Genomic DNA, 16,519 nt, shown 5'->3' on the forward strand with positions numbered 1-16,519 from the left:
AGAATGCCATGCGGACTGTACAGGAAGCAGCTGGTGGTGCCTCACACTCCATCAAGATGGTTCTGGTGGTGCTATGCCAATGAATTTCACGCCCTCTATCTTCAACAGCTGGATAGCAAGGTCATTTGAAACCTCGGTGGGTGGTTGTTCTTGCCCTTTGCGCTTCACCCTAGGCCCAGGTAAGGGTCCCATGCAAAGGGTTACGAGCCATGGCCAAAAGCGGAACCAGAGAATTTTCGATAGTGATGGCAGAAGAGCTAGAACCTCAAGGGACAATGGCTGCTTACAGGCGGAGGATCTTTCAGGAAGATGACTTGTGTTTCCTTTGAAGCATATATACCAAGGCAACGGGAAACCACCTTGTACTTGTTCCCTGGTCATATTGCTCATTCTCATGGATGTTAAAAAAAATGGGAGCCTCTTACAAGAAACTGAAGAGGAAAGCACAGGAGCATGAGGCGTGGAGAAATGAGCAGAGAACCAGCCCTTGGGCAGATCACCACTACTATCTTCAAGAGGACACCGATGCTTTGATGCGGGTTCACAGGAGTGCAGCAAGAATGTTGTGGGAAGTTATAAAGAGGGTTTATCGAATGGAATTTCTTTTTGTTGGAGAAATGACTCAGGTCTTTAAAATGATGAAGAGCTTGGACAATGTGGGTGTATTAAAGCCATTTAGCTTGATTCTGCGATTGCACATGAGGATGTGAATGCAAGCATTTTGAAAATCAACAAGTTGGCAAGAATACTGATATATTTACTTTGAAATGCATTCTTCACATCTAAATATGATTCCCTCCCATCAGTACATGAAAATGCAGAGGGAACAAAAATGTGTTAAGTGCTTTTTAATGGCTTGTTATTGTTGAAGTCAGTTGGAGAAAGCAACAGTTGGAACTTGCCTTTTGGAGGAATAATCTGATCTGGTCTCATGACTACTGGAGCCAACTGTTTACACCATCTAATTAGTAGTAGTCATTTGCCATTCCCATAGATGTCAATTACGAGGGCTAACTGCTGATACTGATTTAAAAGCTCTGGTTATTTCAGTCAAAGTCAGGTCTTCAAGCAGCTTCAGTCAGCTTGCTGCACCTTGTTAAAGTGCAAATACCCTGTATTTGCCAATTAAAAAATTCTGCTTATTTCAGGCTAACTCAGGACTTCCAACAATTGTTCAATTAGCTTTTCACATCTTCATAATACAAATTAACAGATTGATTTAATCCCAATTTCAAGAATTCAGTTACAAGGTTTATTGATGGTAAAAACTGGGATAAAAGTAATTTCCAATCATATGTCTTTATTTTCCTGGGCCAAGAAATTTCTGGGAGCCCACTTTGCCAATGTGAGCGAGTGCAGCAGAACCCCTGCCCGCTCGAGTTTAAGACCCCATCCCAAACCCCAAGGACGAGATAAGTTTTATGACTATGGTGAGTAGTGCCTACAAGGGTACATTAGCAGTACCCACTGCAACCTAAGTGCTGAAAGGCAGAATGCTCCAATGCTGCTATGCTAAAGGAACGCTCAGATCTCATTTCAGGGTCCAAGAAAGAAGGTTAAAAGAAAGAACTTGCATTTATATAGTGCCTTTATTGATCTCAGGATATCCCAAAGCGCTTTATAGCCAATGAAGTATTTTTGCAGTATAGTCAGTGTTGGAAATGTGGCAACCAATTTGTGTACAGCAAAGCCCCACAAACAGCAATGTGATAATGACCAAGATAATCTATTTTTGTGATTTTGTTGATGGATAAACATTGGCCAGGACACAAAGAGAACTCCCCAGCTCTTTTCAGAGTATCGCAATGGCATCTTTTACATCCTTGAGAGGGCAGATGGGGTCTTGGCTTTATATCTCACTACTAAGCACCTCTGACAGTGCTGCATTCCCTTCATGCTACACTGAAGTACCAACCTAGTTTATGTGCTCAAGTCCTAGAGTGGGGCTTGAATTCACATAGGTCCTTTACCAATTACACCCTGGGCAACTATGGCCAATTCCTTGAGAGGTCCCACTTTATTTGGCTTTCTAAAGGGAAAGGAGCAGAGAGAAAGCAGGATGTTGATGCTGCACAGGAGACATCTTAGAACCATCCTGCATGCTGCACAATTTTGCATTGCAAAGAGAGCTGCCATCACCTGACATAGGAGAGAGAACTAACATTAAGGAACAGGGAAAGAAGTGGGAGACTTGCAATACCTGGAAATGTGATTTTGTTTTGCAGAACCAAATCAAAGCAGCCAATCTAAATGCACCTGTAGTAAACACACTTTAACACCTAATAAGCAGACAATGGCCTTTGATCCAGTGTAAATGGCGAGTGGTCTGTGAATTGTATGCAAATGGTTAACACCAAGGTTGAATTTTTTAAAATCAGACTATGTAGACAGTGGTACTGAGAGTAATGGAGAAAGGGGATGGGAGTGATGAGGCAAGTAGACCCCAATTATGAAAACCCTTGAGCCCAATTTTTGCACTGATCCAATTTGGAATGGTTAGAATATACAGATCAGTGTTAAACAAAGACAAACACTGTTACTCATTTCCAATTAGTGAATCATTGTTACAGCACAGAAGGAACCCATTATGCCCATCATGCCTGTGCCAGCTCTCTGAAAGAGTTACCCCTCACCTTTTCTTCAGATTTTTCAAACATGTATCCACTTCCCATTAAAAGGTATGATGGATTCAGAATCCACTAGTGCTCTTGGTAGGACATTCCATGTGTTACAACCCTCAGTGTTAAGATACTTTTGCCTAATCTCTCTCTGCCTTCTTTTGGTAGTGATCTTTAAATTTTGCTGTCTAATTCCTGATTCACTAACCAGTGGAAAGTTTCTCTCAACTTATCTTATCAACACCTCTCATAATTCTGAACACATCCATCAGATCTCTACTTCACTTCTCTGATCCAATACAAACAGTCCCAGTTTCTTATAACTAAAGCCGTTCATCCCAATATCATCATAATTAATCTCTTCTGTACCCTTATCATGGCCTTGACATCCTTCTTAAAAATAAAGATGCCCAAAACTGGAGACAATATTCTAACTGTGGCCTAACCAAGAATTTGTATAGGTTTACCATTACCTCCTGCTTTTGTACTCTTTACCCCTAGGATCCTATATATATTTTTACAACTTCATCAAATTTTCCCCCCACTTTTTAAAGATTAGTATTTCTGAACACGCAAGTCCCCCCCTGCTCTTTTATTAACAACAATGACTATATGTCAAAAGAACATCGTTATCTGTGAAGTGCTTTGGGATGTCCCATGGGCATGGTAAGGTGTTGTATAAATGTATAAATGCAAGTTCTTTCCTTTTTATTTTAAAGTTTTAAAATTATTAGAAAAATGTAGCCTTACTTTGTCATTTTTATTTTGCTTTTTATTAAATACTTGGATTTAGCACAAAGCTATGCAGTCACACACAGCAACGTCCACTCCCCAATTCGAGGCACAAGGAAAACTAAGTGACTGCTTACCCTCACAATCGATCGCCTAAGCCACAACAGAAGCAACAACTTGTGCTCTAGCCCCTGTGCCCTGTGGCCATTATTTCAGCTGGCACACTCCTTGCTCACTGTTCTATCTGCTTGCATTGTCAGAGTGCTAGGCAGGAAAGTACCTGAAGATATCAGCCAGTGTTTCAACAATCTTCAACAATTTAACAAACTGTGTGCACAGTACAACATGACATTTATGACCAGCTCTCAGCATCTAATGAAAAACATTTGAGTTTGTTAGAGAGTTCTGTGTGTCATTTTGTCTGATTAGTGCTCACTGTTGCCCTCTCCTTTATGGGCTGAGCTGTACGTCATTGCTTTATTATAGAGTAAACAGTGTTAATACTGAGTGCCTGGCGAATCCAATAGAGTGGTTCATTCTTTCCCATAAGCTTTTGTTCAAGTTACATACCAATGCCACTAAATAAAATATGGGTTTAATACTCTCAATATTGAATCAGAAACAGAAATCTTCTGACCATTTATGTTTTTGATACTGATCTCTATATAAGAATGTAAAAAGCCTGGAACAAGAAAAGGTGAGAGACCAGGTGCAATCTGTCTTTTATCATGAATTCCAGCTTGCTTATTTCACCTCTTATGGGAAAGTTATGCAAAAAGTTCCCTCAATTCCCCAAACATATTCATACCTGCCAACCTACAAAACTCAGAAAAACTACCAAACATCTGCAAAAGTTGACAACTCAAAGCACTTACAAGTGAAGGCCAGCATGAATAAAGGCCTATGACCAAGGTCACTGCTTCAAGACAACTGAATACATTAAATTCCTTTTTATTATATTGGATTCCTGTATGTTTATGAAGTGTTTGGGATCATATTCCACAATTTAGTTTATTTCCTGCGATAGCTGAAACCCAGTGGCCTCACATATAACACACAAAAAAAACAGTCGCAATAGGAATGCAGTGAATTTGTTATTACTTGTATTTATGCAGCAGTCCTCAAGTGCTGGAAGATGTCATCATCGTACTTTAACTTAAGGAGGGAAAAATATTAAAAATAGTCGGCACAGTGGCGCAGTGGTTAGCACCGCAGCCTCACAGCTCCAGGGACCCGGGTTCGAGTCCGGGTACTGCCTGTGTGGAGTTTGCAAGTTCTCCCTGTGTCTGCGTGGGTTTTCTCCGGGTGCTCCGGTTTCCTCCCACAAGCCAAAAGACTTGCAGGTTGATAGGTAAATTGGCCATTATAAATTGTCACTAGTATAGGTAGGTGGTAGGGAAATATAGGGACAGGTGGGGATGTTTGGTAGGAATATGGGATTAGTGTAGGATTAGTATAAATGGGTGGTTGATGTTCGGCACAGACTCGGTGGGCCGAAGGGCCTGTTTCAGTGCTGTATCTCTAATCTAATCTAATCTAAATGATGGCACCAGTGTGTCGAATGCACTTCTAAAGAATTTCAACAGTCACTCTCCAACATCCATGTCCTTACTTTCCCAGCTGAAGACCCAGTTCACAGAGACACTGCACCCCATTCAACTCCCTATATTTTGGAGACAAGGTGATAATTTTGAATTTGTGCGATAGTGGATCAACCACCTGTTATATACCGCTCCCTCTTTTCATGTTATTTACTGACCCTCTTCTTCTTCACCAATTCAATTTTCTCATCCCCTCCTCTCCCAGTTCCTCTTGTCCCTCATAGCCATTATGTGCATAAGAATGATGCAGAATGACTTGTGGGCTGATTGTTTTCCCCCCTCCCTCTTTTCATACACCCATTTCTCTGAGAAAATGTCTTGCCTGTACACAGTGATTCTGGAGGCTGTGACCAGGAGCTCACCGTTGCTAGTTCTTACCTAGTGCTGCACCAGGGGATGCAATGTGAAACTATCATGAAAACTGCTGCCCCCAGCAGTGTGTCATCCCCCTAGAGCTGTAGCACTGGGTAGGAACTGAGAGCAGCATTGGATTGTCAACAGCTAATGCAGAAAAGTTATCACTAATTTCAAAGTACTGAAAAAGCAGAGGGTTGGCATTTATGCAAATAAGTGCTGTTTATATTGTGTGGAAAGTCTTCCTTTAGCTGTGCTGAAAATGTAAAAGGCACAGGAACTTTGCACTGAAGGTGGAGAAATTTCTGTTGTTTTATGATTTAGAAATATGGGTTCCAAAAATCTGCAGGAATGACAGGATAGGATGTGCTGCCTGGAAACCTCCACTATTAACCCCAGAAAATGTTAGGCAAAGCCTGGACCAGGCATATCTGGGTCCTGGCCTAATTTCTGGCACTTCTGCCACATTACTGTTGGACCTAAGATGGGAGTGTAGTAGGAAAGGCGGCTTCCGTGTTAACCGCAATGTTACAATGTTGAGTTCATAACCTTACTATAAATACTGCAGGGATCATATTAAATGGCAGCTAAAATATTACGCTGTCTCTGTTCAGTTCATTTTTTCATATCCCAATGAAAATTGCATCATTAAATCTGTAAATGTGTTTCAACAGGTGTAAAGTAGTGACTGTGGTATACTTTGAAACATATCCTATAATGTCTGGGCAAGAATAGTATGTTCCAACTATGAGCATGTACTCACCATGTGCCATTTCCTTCTTTTACAGATATGCTCAAAATTCAAAGCACTAATCAGTCCCTCTGACCAGCAAGTATCACCGCAGCATTATCATCACAACTTTAAGCAGGCACCAGCTCAGATATATGTGGACTGAAGGGTTTTAGTAATTTCAAAAAGGAAACACATAATGGGCCACTTCTGCTGGCCTGGTAGAAGCAAATGTGGCAGCTGAAGAAGACTTAATTGTCACTGACTGGAGCTTGCCAGGAGATCAACAGCACTGTTGAGTTACTATCTCATCCCAACCTAATGGGAACCTGCTGTAATCTGGAATATACTACACAGGGATGATTTTAACTGGGGGTTGGAGTCATGTGGGCAGGGGCCAAGGTCAAACTGCTGGGAACTCCCCACATCAGGCTCGAAATTTTTTAATTCCTGGATCCATTTACATCGATATCACAGAATCCCATCAGTCTTGAACCCGACAGGAAATGGCATTTGGTAGGAGTGGGATGTAGAGTGGATTGAGGTCAGCACCAGAGTTTTTTTTACTTGTTCATGGGATGTGGGCATTGCTGGCTAGGCCAGCATTTATTGCCCATCCCTAATTGCCCTAGAGAAGGTGGTGATGAGCTGCCTTCTTGACCCGCTGCAGTCCATGTGGTGTTAGTACACCCAGAGTGCTGTTAGGAAGGGAGTTTCAGGATTTTGATCCAGCGACAATAAAAGAACAGTGATATAGTTCCAAGTCAGGATGGTGCATGGCTTGGAGGGATACCTGCAGGTGGTGGTGTTCTCATGCATCTGCTGCCTTTGTCCTTCTAGATGGTAGAGGTCGCAGGTTTGGAAGGTGCTTTCTAAGGAGCTTTGGTGAGTTGCTGCAGTGCATCTTGTAATATGGTACACACTGCTGCCACTGTGAGTCGGTGGTGAAGAGAGTGAATGTTGAAGGTGGTGGATGGGATACCAATCAAGCGGGCTGCTTTCTCCTGGATAGTGTTGAGCTTCTTAAGTGTTGTTGGAGCTGCACCCATCCAGGGCAAATGGTGAGTATTCCATCACACTCCTGACTTGTGCCTTGTGGATAGTGGACAGGCGCTGGGGAGTCAGGAGGCGAGTTACATGCTGCAGAATTCACCACAGTGTGCTAAAGGAATGGTCCCTAGCGCTCAGGTAAATGGTCATGCTCCTTCCAGCCAAAGAAACTAAACAAAAAAAAACCACATACCTTTCTAGGCCTCTTTTAGTCACAGCGCCACTTGCTGTCAGGTCAGCCTAGCAGAGAAATCACAACAGTTATTCATGCACACCTCCAGTTAAAATACCAGTCAGGCCCCAATGATGTCACTGGAACACAATCTGCACAGTTAAAGCAGGACACTGCTGGCTTCCACTGGGTTTTCCTCTTGCCTGCTCAGAAGAACTGATGGAGAATAAGAAGACAGCGGATCAGCAGCTCATACATGCAGTGCAGATGCCATTTTGGATCAAACCGGTGCACATTGCACAAAAAGTACGGGCGCTATATAACTGAATTTTGTGCTGGTTCCCTTTCAATTACACTGGTCAACTTTTGATATTTGAGCAAATTCGAAGCTAGCTATTTTTTCTCCATAATTAATAGTGAGTTTACCTATTCTGTTGGGGTCATCTATTTTCTTTATGACCTAGCAAGCTTGATTTTTATTTTGTCTTGCAGTACCTATGGTTATTTTCTTCAGGGCTGTTCTGGTGTTACTGTGAATCAGTCCTTATATGGTGCTACCCTGGCTTCCATCCAAGCCTTTCAAAAAATATCTTTCATTCCTTTAGAAGTGTTCCGTATATTGTGTCTCTTAAAAGAACCAGAAGCATTCGAAATTGAGAAAGACAGAGAGGAAGACAACAGCAGTATGAAATGGCCTTTCAGGACTGCAGCCTTTCCTCAGCCAATCTGGGACAGTCAAGACCAGCCCTTACAAATGACCTTAATCTGGAAATGTAGCCAGGTTCTGGCATGTCAGAGTGGGGTTTGTGTCAAAGGGACAAGCTATGTTGGGGTGTAGGAGGGATTGAGAATCAGCCTCATACTCTCTAGTGTCTTCTCTGCTATTGCTGGAAACATGATATTTGGCTGAAGCAACATTTCCTCCTCTCCCTGTGTAAAGACATGTGAAGAGACATCATGAGATTGAAAGTCATTTGCAAATTAGAGCCAGTGTGTACACTGAGTGTATATTAAGGTGCAATAATTTTGCAGGTTAGCATTTGGCCATTTTTGCAAACACTACTAAATTTGCTCCTAGAAGTAGATGCATTTAGTGTAATTAATGCATAGCACTGGGGCCAAAATTTCCTCAATCTCATTCAATCACTGACTCGTGCTTCTGATCCTACCAGAGTATTTGACGTCAATGTAGCGTCACATAATTTAGCTAAATTAGATGGACATTAATCCTGCATGAGCTCATATTTGGCATGCAATGGGTGCTTGGGGTGCAGTGGAGAGGAAATTGTGGTGGTGAGACTGGCAGACTTCAAAGGTAAAGGATTGATGGGTCATTTTAACTGCTCACCTGGTTTCAGCCGAATGGGCAAGGTTAAAATCAGCACCCTGAGTTATCTGCACTGCACACATGAGCTTCTGCTGTGGCCGCACTGGATGCTATTTTGGCTAGGTCGTTAGTATGGACAGTGGGAGTGTGGATCGGAAATCTGTAGAGTAGACAGATTGTTCCGTCACCCAGCATGTAACATTGATTTGACACAAAATCAAAATACTGCTGATGCTGGAAAACAAAAAATGTTGGAAATGTTGGGTGGCACAGTGGTTAGCACCGCAGGCTCACAGCTCCAGCGACCCGGGTTCAATTCTGGGTACTGCCTGTGTGGAGTTTGCAAGTTCTCCCTGTGTCTGCGTGGGTTTCCTCCGGGTGCTCCGGTTTCCTCCCACATGCAGGTTGATAGGTAAATTGGCCATTATAAATTGCCCCTAGTATAGGTAGGTGGTAGGGAAATATAGGGACAGGTGGGGATGTGGTAGGAATATGGAATTAGTGTAGGATTAGTATAAATGGGTGGTTGATGGTCAGCACAGACTCGGTGGGCCGAAGGGCCTGTTTCAATGCTGTATCTTTAAATACTCAGCAGGTCTGGCAGCATCTTTGGAGAGAAAAACACAGGTCGATGGCCTTACATCAGAATTGGCAAAGGTTAGAAATGTAATAAGTTTTGTGCTCGTGGGAAGGGGGAGAAGAACAAAAAGGAAGGTCTGTGATCGGGTGGAGGGCAGGAGACATTAAATGACAAAAGGTTTCATGGTACAAAACCAAGTAAAGAAACAAAAGATGTGTCTGGATGAGGAGTAGAAGGCAGTATAGCAGCCTTCCAAACACAAAGTAAAGGGATTAAGAAAGAAACAAAGGGGTGGGGGGAAGCAAAAAAAAATGAGAAAAGGAAAAAAAATGGGGGCAGAGGTTATGATCAAAAATTATTGACCTCAGTGTTGAGTCTGAAAGGCTGTAAAGTGCCCAGTCGAAATATGAGGTGCAGTTCCTCGAGCTTGCGTTGAGCTTCATTGGAACACTGTAGCAGGCCAAGGACAGAAAGGTCAGATGGGAACAAGGTGGAGAATTAAGGTGACAAGCGACAGGAAGCTCGGGGTTGCACTTGCGAACTGAACAGAGGTGTTCCGCAAAGCACTCACTCAGTCTGCGTTTACTCTCTCCAGTGTAGAGGAGACCACATTGTGAGCAGCAAATACAGGATACTAAATTGAAAGAAGTACAAGTAAATGGCTATTTCACTTGGAAGGAGCATTTGGGGCCCTGGGAAGGGAGGGGTTAAAAGGGCAGGTGTTGCATCTCCTGCACTTGCATAGAAACGTGCCGTAGGAAAGAGGAGAGGTGTTGGGAGTGACTGAGGAGTGGACCAGGGTGTCATGGAGGGAACAATCCCTTCAGAATGCTGAAAGGGGAGGGGAGAGGAAGATGCGTTTGGTGGTAGCATCATGCTGGAGGTAGCGGAAATGGGAAAAGATGATTTGTTGATTTGACCCTAGCAGTGCCATTTTTAACATCAATGCTTCAGCTAATGCCCTCTCTTAACCTTGCACAGTTAACCATGTGTTCAGCAGCAGGAAGGAACCCCCAACCAGTGCTATTTAAGGAGATCAGCAACCACTTTCATGTTAGTTATGATTGATTTCTACTGGCTTTTGCTCCATTAGTAGAGGGTTTGGAGGTTTGTACTGTTACTTAAAGTTGCTGAAATCTACAGGGAGTGGTGTGGCACATGGGTGTGCATTTTAAAATTCTTTCATGGGTTCTGAGTGTCACTGGTAAGGTCAATGTTACCCATCCCTAATTGCCCATGAGAAGGTGGTGGTGAGCCACTTGCTCCCAATCATGGGTACAGTAGTTTCTATCCTTCTTGCCCTTCAGCATGAGAGGGAGAATGAGCAGAGGTGACACACTGCAAGTTGCTCAGAGAGGAGAAGGGGGAGAAGGGCCTGCAAGTAGGAGGCCATATCCACACAGGGTTTTCAGGGAGTAATCCTCCTACCTCAATCTCGGCAAGGAACAGAGTGTGTGATGTCTCTGTTTCACTAAGGTGATGCTTACCGAAATCTGCCACTTGTTGCGGGCAGATCTGCAGCCTTAGAGCAGAGCTAGGACATCATTGCCATTGGCTGTGAAGCTGGCTGTGGCCATGAGATTTTTCACATCGGGCTCCTTCCACACAGGTGAAGAGGAATTCAATGTCCTTGACCACTCGTGTGAGATCATTAAACTTCTTCCTGTGCTGCTCCAGTCCTCGGGGCTGCACTGCTTGCATTGACCACAATGCTCCCACTGCCTTCCCAGTGTCTGCTTGGAGGACTTCCTGGTCCCTGTGGATAGAGGACCTTGCTGCATTGGAGAACCTTGGAGCACACTCTCTGCCATGCTGTGCTATTCATGTGTCTTTTTTCATGTCAAACCAACTCTTAGAATGATTTCCACCACCTGCTCGAGCCACAATGCACCTTCTTTTAAGAGGTGTAGCTGGCTTTAAGTAGCACTGGCTAGCTTTTACATGTGCTTGCCACTAATTATTTTGCAACCCCTGTTCAGATATACAGCCATTCAAGAGCATGCTTAGGGCTGGCTGCGCATTATAGCCATGTAAAGGAGCAGGCAGCATGAAGTTTGAGTGCTGCCTGCATCGCAAAGAAAGAGGGTGGATAATTGCGCATCAGAATCACCATTCCCGTTTTCCGGGCCATCCAATCTTGCTCCCAACATTTCAAGCATCCAACTCACAAAGAAATTGTTCCACTGTTTGCCAATGTAAAACACTTTAGCAAATGATATACATTCTCAGGTTTCTGGCACCATCCTTGACTACTGTTACCAGTTTTAATCACTGAAACACAAAGGAGTCATTCAAGTGTTGGAGGCAAAGCAGAAAGGAACCAATTGGCTAATCTCTATTCTTAGAGGTCTGAGTTTTAAGAAGACTGTAGAAACAAACTTTTCAGCCTGAAAAGGCAACATTTGAGAGATAATATTATGTATATTGTAGAGGGAATGGAAAAAGTTAATCTGGAAAATGACTTTAAAATAAATTACAAGAGCAGAACAAGGGCCACAGGTTCAAACTAGTTAATGCCAAATTTAGGACTTGTATCAGCATGCTCTGCCTCTGCTGGGGATTGGCCCCATAGACAGAGTAGTGAATCCTAGATCATTTGAAAACTAGTTGGATGCTGCAAAGGACTGATTTTAGGATCATTCTGAATGGATGAACTAAGGTGGGTCAAATGGTCTTCTGCATCCATAATTCTTTTGCAATTTTGTGACCTGAAATTAGATGAAGCAAGTTCCAAGTTCTGCATGCTAAGGATTCCTTACGGGCAGAAGGGTTGAGGAGGTGGGGACAGTTCTCCTAGTTTCTCTTTTGTATTGTTTAGTTCTGAAAGAATATCATAAAGCCTTCTGTATGATATATGAGCACTTTGAAGATGTTGATGCTTCAGTACATGGCATCCAACAGGGTTAGTTCATATAGGAGTGTCATGAACTTCTTCAGAAAGTACTTAAAGTTACTAGAAGAGTTAACCTGAAACTTATTAAGGGCAAATATGTGTTTGGAGTCATGGAACTGATATTTGTTGGTTGAAATCATCACCAGTGAAGGTAAACTGCTAGACAAGATTGGTGAGTGAGCTAAGATTAGAACAGGAACAATAATGGAGCACATGTGGAGATTTCTCAGGTAAAGCCATTTCTAAAACTCCACGAAAATGAAAGACCAATAAAAATTCAGTAACACATCACAAGACAAGGGGCCATGATGCTGATAGAGTATAATGATTATTCTGAACCCATTGCTTATGCATCATATTGACTGATGTGGAGACAAGATATCGACAGATTGAGAAGAAATTTTTAAGCATTATATTTGGTTATATTTCTGAAGAGTTCAATCAGCTTGTGTATGCTCTTTTCCTATTCTTATGATTTAGGCTTGTTAAAATGCTGTAACTGAAAGCAGGTTATTTAGTTTGTGTTAAGAACTGAAGTGCACAAGTAAAGAAATGAAGACTTTTGCTTGATTTACCTCTGCAGGACAGTGAAAAAGTCTGGAGAGCCCTTCCCCAGGTGATTAAATGAGTTGGGTAGAGTACATGGTCTGTGGAAGGAATACAATTAAAAGGTCAAATGGATTTCTCTCATTCCTTATGCTCTAATTGTTATGATAACAGAAGTACAATGGTACCTCAATTATCCAGAGAGCTTAGGCTGGAAGAGTGTAACCCTTGAGGGATGAATATATATAGCACAAAAATAGTGAAACAATACTCAAGTACCAATTCTGTAAAATAATATGCTTTCAGATGCTCTAAATGTCCAACTTTATGAAAGAACCAAAATATAATATAATGTAGTAAGCACTAAAATAAAGTCCAGCACTGGGCTACGCTAACATCTTGTCATGAGTTGAAAAGCCCAGTGGTCCTGAAAGGAAGTGTTGGCTACTGTTGGAAATCCGGACTAAGCACTGAGAGTCTTTTGAACCTGTGATGCAATGTCTGCAGTGTCATTGGGTTACACTTTGTAGTGACATACAGGAACAGCTGATTCCTAGTATATGCTAATAAATTATATCTCAATGCAAAACAGACAGTATCACATGAGTCAGTGGAACTGAGTATTAGATGGGGCGTATAACTGGCAGCTGATGTGATATTCCCTGCTTTGTGCTACCATTTAACACAAAGTTCTGTCCCTCTATTCTAGAACACACATCATCGATAGAATGAACCATTTAGTAATAAACATTAATCTTACCATTCTGTAATAACAGGTAGAATGAACTGCTTAGCAATGAAGGTTAATCTTACCATTCTGTAATAATCTAACTGCTTTGTTCCAGATAAGAACATATTTAAAACTCACACAGATGAAGAAGCTAAGGAGCTGGTTAGAGCCTTGATTCAAAGGTACAGAAGATCACCTGATTGGAGGCGTAAGGCTTGGACTCATTCACGACCAGCTTTAAGAATTAAAAGAGCAAAATCAAGAGCGACCAAAGGGTGTACATTGAAAGAGATCAATGTGACTGTCAGTGATCTGGGGTTCGCCCATGTCTCCGAGGAGGTAGTGCGCTTCAGATACTGCACTGGATCTTGTGACGCTGAAGAGAAAAACTATGACCTGACTCTGAAAGCCTTGAGAAATTCAAAGCGAATTAAAAAAGAGAAGGTCAGAGCACGGCCATGCTGTCGGCCCACGCTTTATGATGATGATGTTTCTTTCCTGGATGTTAACTTTCGTTATTATACACTTCGACAGCTCTCAGCAAAGGAATGTGGCTGTGTTTGAGGGACCAACCACACAATGCAAATACTTAAGCCTCTTCCTTGTAATGAGCAGGAGCCTTCAGACCTTGCTGGGCTCTGAGCCCTGATCGGAGTATGGGTTCTTGGCAAGATATCAACAGGAGGTGACAGGTATCTTGAAGACAAGGAAGGATCACCAATCTCCATCTGTTTTGATGCTAAGAGTTACAGTGCATCCAAGAAGTGTCAGGCTCATCAAAAAAAATTTCAGCAAATTTATGTTTGCCATACCATGTGGCCTTTATGTTTCCAAATGTGCTATAAAGTACAGCTCTGTGGCCAGACTTGTGTCAAGTGGGAATGTGGGTTTCTGTTTTGCAGTTGACTCTCTTGTAATTTTCATCAGACTCAATGAATTTTGCAATGCAGGATGCTAATCCCGGGGTCACAGTCTGTGCAGAAGGAAGATACTTTGAATAACTTCACCCTTTCTCTCTCTCTCCCCCTCTCTCTCCTGTATATATATATATATATATATATATATATTTTATATATATATATATATATATATATATATATATATCTGTATAATAAAAATATGTGACCACAATTCTCATTAAACTGGCCAATGATGCAGAACTTAGAGATATCCTGCTTCTCTGAACTTGCTGGGAAGAATTTTAATACTCTTATTTCGTCTGTGCCAGAGTGAGCGGACTGACTGATGCTGATAAGCAAGCACCTGTAAATCATAATGACCTGAATCCCATCAAGTTTTGAGGATTAAATCAAACAAATTATTAAAGGATTGTACTGGGTCGCAGTGGCACTGTTGCATTGCTAGACAGCTAAATCCCTTTTAAAATAATCAAACCAAAGTCGATTAACATTCAGTGAATGTAGGGTGTGAAATTCCACCAAGTTATTATTCTCGACAAGCACGAAAGTGTGGTTGAAATTTAGCATTCTGCAATGTTACCTGACTAGATAATGAGTCAGATTATTTGTATACTCACAATATGAGACAAAAGCACTAGATACACAGCAGTAATTTTCATTCTCCTGTCTTTCATTCACTATGTCACCCTTCTCAATGTTGGTTCCATTACTCATTCCCTCTGTCCCCCCTCACTCCTGTCATCCCATTACCCCAGTTGTCTCAATCACCACCATGCTTTGTATGGATTGACATCATCCAGTGTGATTTTAGTAATGAAGATGTTAACATGCTCATATGAAATTTCTTTGTCCTCTGGTTTAATGAAGGCAGTTAAAGGGTTAATGCTACATTAGAACAACAGGCAAATGAATTTGATGCCATCATTGATATTCAATATTAATATCACAAAGGATAATTTCAATCCATTCATTTTATGCAAAAGTAATGAACTGTTTATTGATCTGGTAAAGAGGGCATTTGGCAGCTAGCTGTTCCCCACACGGCAGGGATAAGGTATGGCGCCAGCAAATACAGTGAGCAAGGAAAGTTTCCAGGATCTTTGCAAGAATATTCACAGTCTGCATCCAAGCAGTCTGCATTTTGGGTTTAAACTGCACATTACATCAGACTTGTAACACAGGTTCCTTCTCACATTAATATCAATGCAGATTATTTGTGTTATTGTTTATATGTAGTACTGTTACCCTTGATTTATTGTATGTGCTACAGCCTGTGGTACCAGCACCTAGTTCAAGCACCAGTCCCAATGCTAGTACCAATATTCCCCACATGTTTCTTACTACCTGTGCAACTGACACTGGTGCCCCTATTGATGTGGTCCAGGGACTATCCATACCACTGCTGCTACAACTGTGTTACCAACACTTCCAATTCCAACATTAGTTCTGTGTACAAACTACTGCAATGTAAGGGGCAGATGGTCCATGGGAGAATACATGGACTCAGGATAGAGTAGGCTTGCTCTAGATGTTCTTAGATATTCCATTATCATTGTGTCATACACTACCAGGATGGCAGAAGGTGAACTAGATGGACCTTGGTCAGTTTTCAGCTGGCAATTCCCAGGTTACACCAGGCCCATAGGTGGACTTGTTCTGCCATGAGGACACGGTCACAGGATTGGATGTAACTTCAGAAGTTTGACCTACAAGTCCTAACTCCTAAATGCTTACCAGAAATATTATTTAACTGGGGCTGAACCTGTGCCAGTAGGCCCTGTATAAGGTCAGATTCCATCTTGACAATCAAAAAGAACATTGAAGGAATCCTAAGGTTCTTAACATTTATTAAAACATAATACTAAATTAACGAATTTAGTGCAGTACTCCACTGGTTATTCAATATTCTTAATTTACTTTCAATATCTGCCTTGACTAACTGGAAGTGCTACAGGGTTCTTCATCTGATCCTAACCTATGATATTGTTATCTGTAAACAGGCCTTGGCTCATGTGGCGCTGTCAACCCCATGCCTCCCACTCTCACCCTCCCAACACAGTTGCTGTCAAAATAGCAGAGCTGATAAATATGGAAAGGGATGGGAATTGTATAATTGGTGTTAAGTGAATGACTGTCCAGTCATGGGCCTAACCTACTGCCATTGTTACTTTGGTGAGATTCATCACACACTAATCTCCTTCATTGGGACTAACCATAACACATTCACTTCAGCCAAAACATCCCATTTATAATTGTTGTCAGATGA

At 42.0% G+C, this 16,519-nt stretch overlaps 1 protein-coding gene across 3 annotated transcripts in view; it reads left to right on the top strand.

Annotated features, from left to right (window-relative positions):
* Positions 1–14,364, top strand: part of LOC137351387 (neurturin-like) — a 113,309-nt gene extending 98,945 nt beyond the window's left edge. For all 3 annotated transcript variants that reach the window (XM_068015830.1, XM_068015831.1, XM_068015829.1), the window contains exon 3: positions 13,449–14,364. In XM_068015830.1, coding sequence (XP_067871931.1) covers positions 13,449–13,897 — 449 coding nt within the window. In that variant the 3' untranslated portion in view covers positions 13,898–14,364. The remainder of the gene's footprint in view (positions 1–13,448) is intronic.
* Positions 14,365–16,519: the final 2,155 nt, after the last annotated feature.

Source organism: Heterodontus francisci, chromosome 36 (genome assembly GCF_036365525.1).
Source record: "Heterodontus francisci isolate sHetFra1 chromosome 36, sHetFra1.hap1, whole genome shotgun sequence".
NCBI lineage: Eukaryota > Metazoa > Chordata > Chondrichthyes > Heterodontiformes > Heterodontidae > Heterodontus > Heterodontus francisci.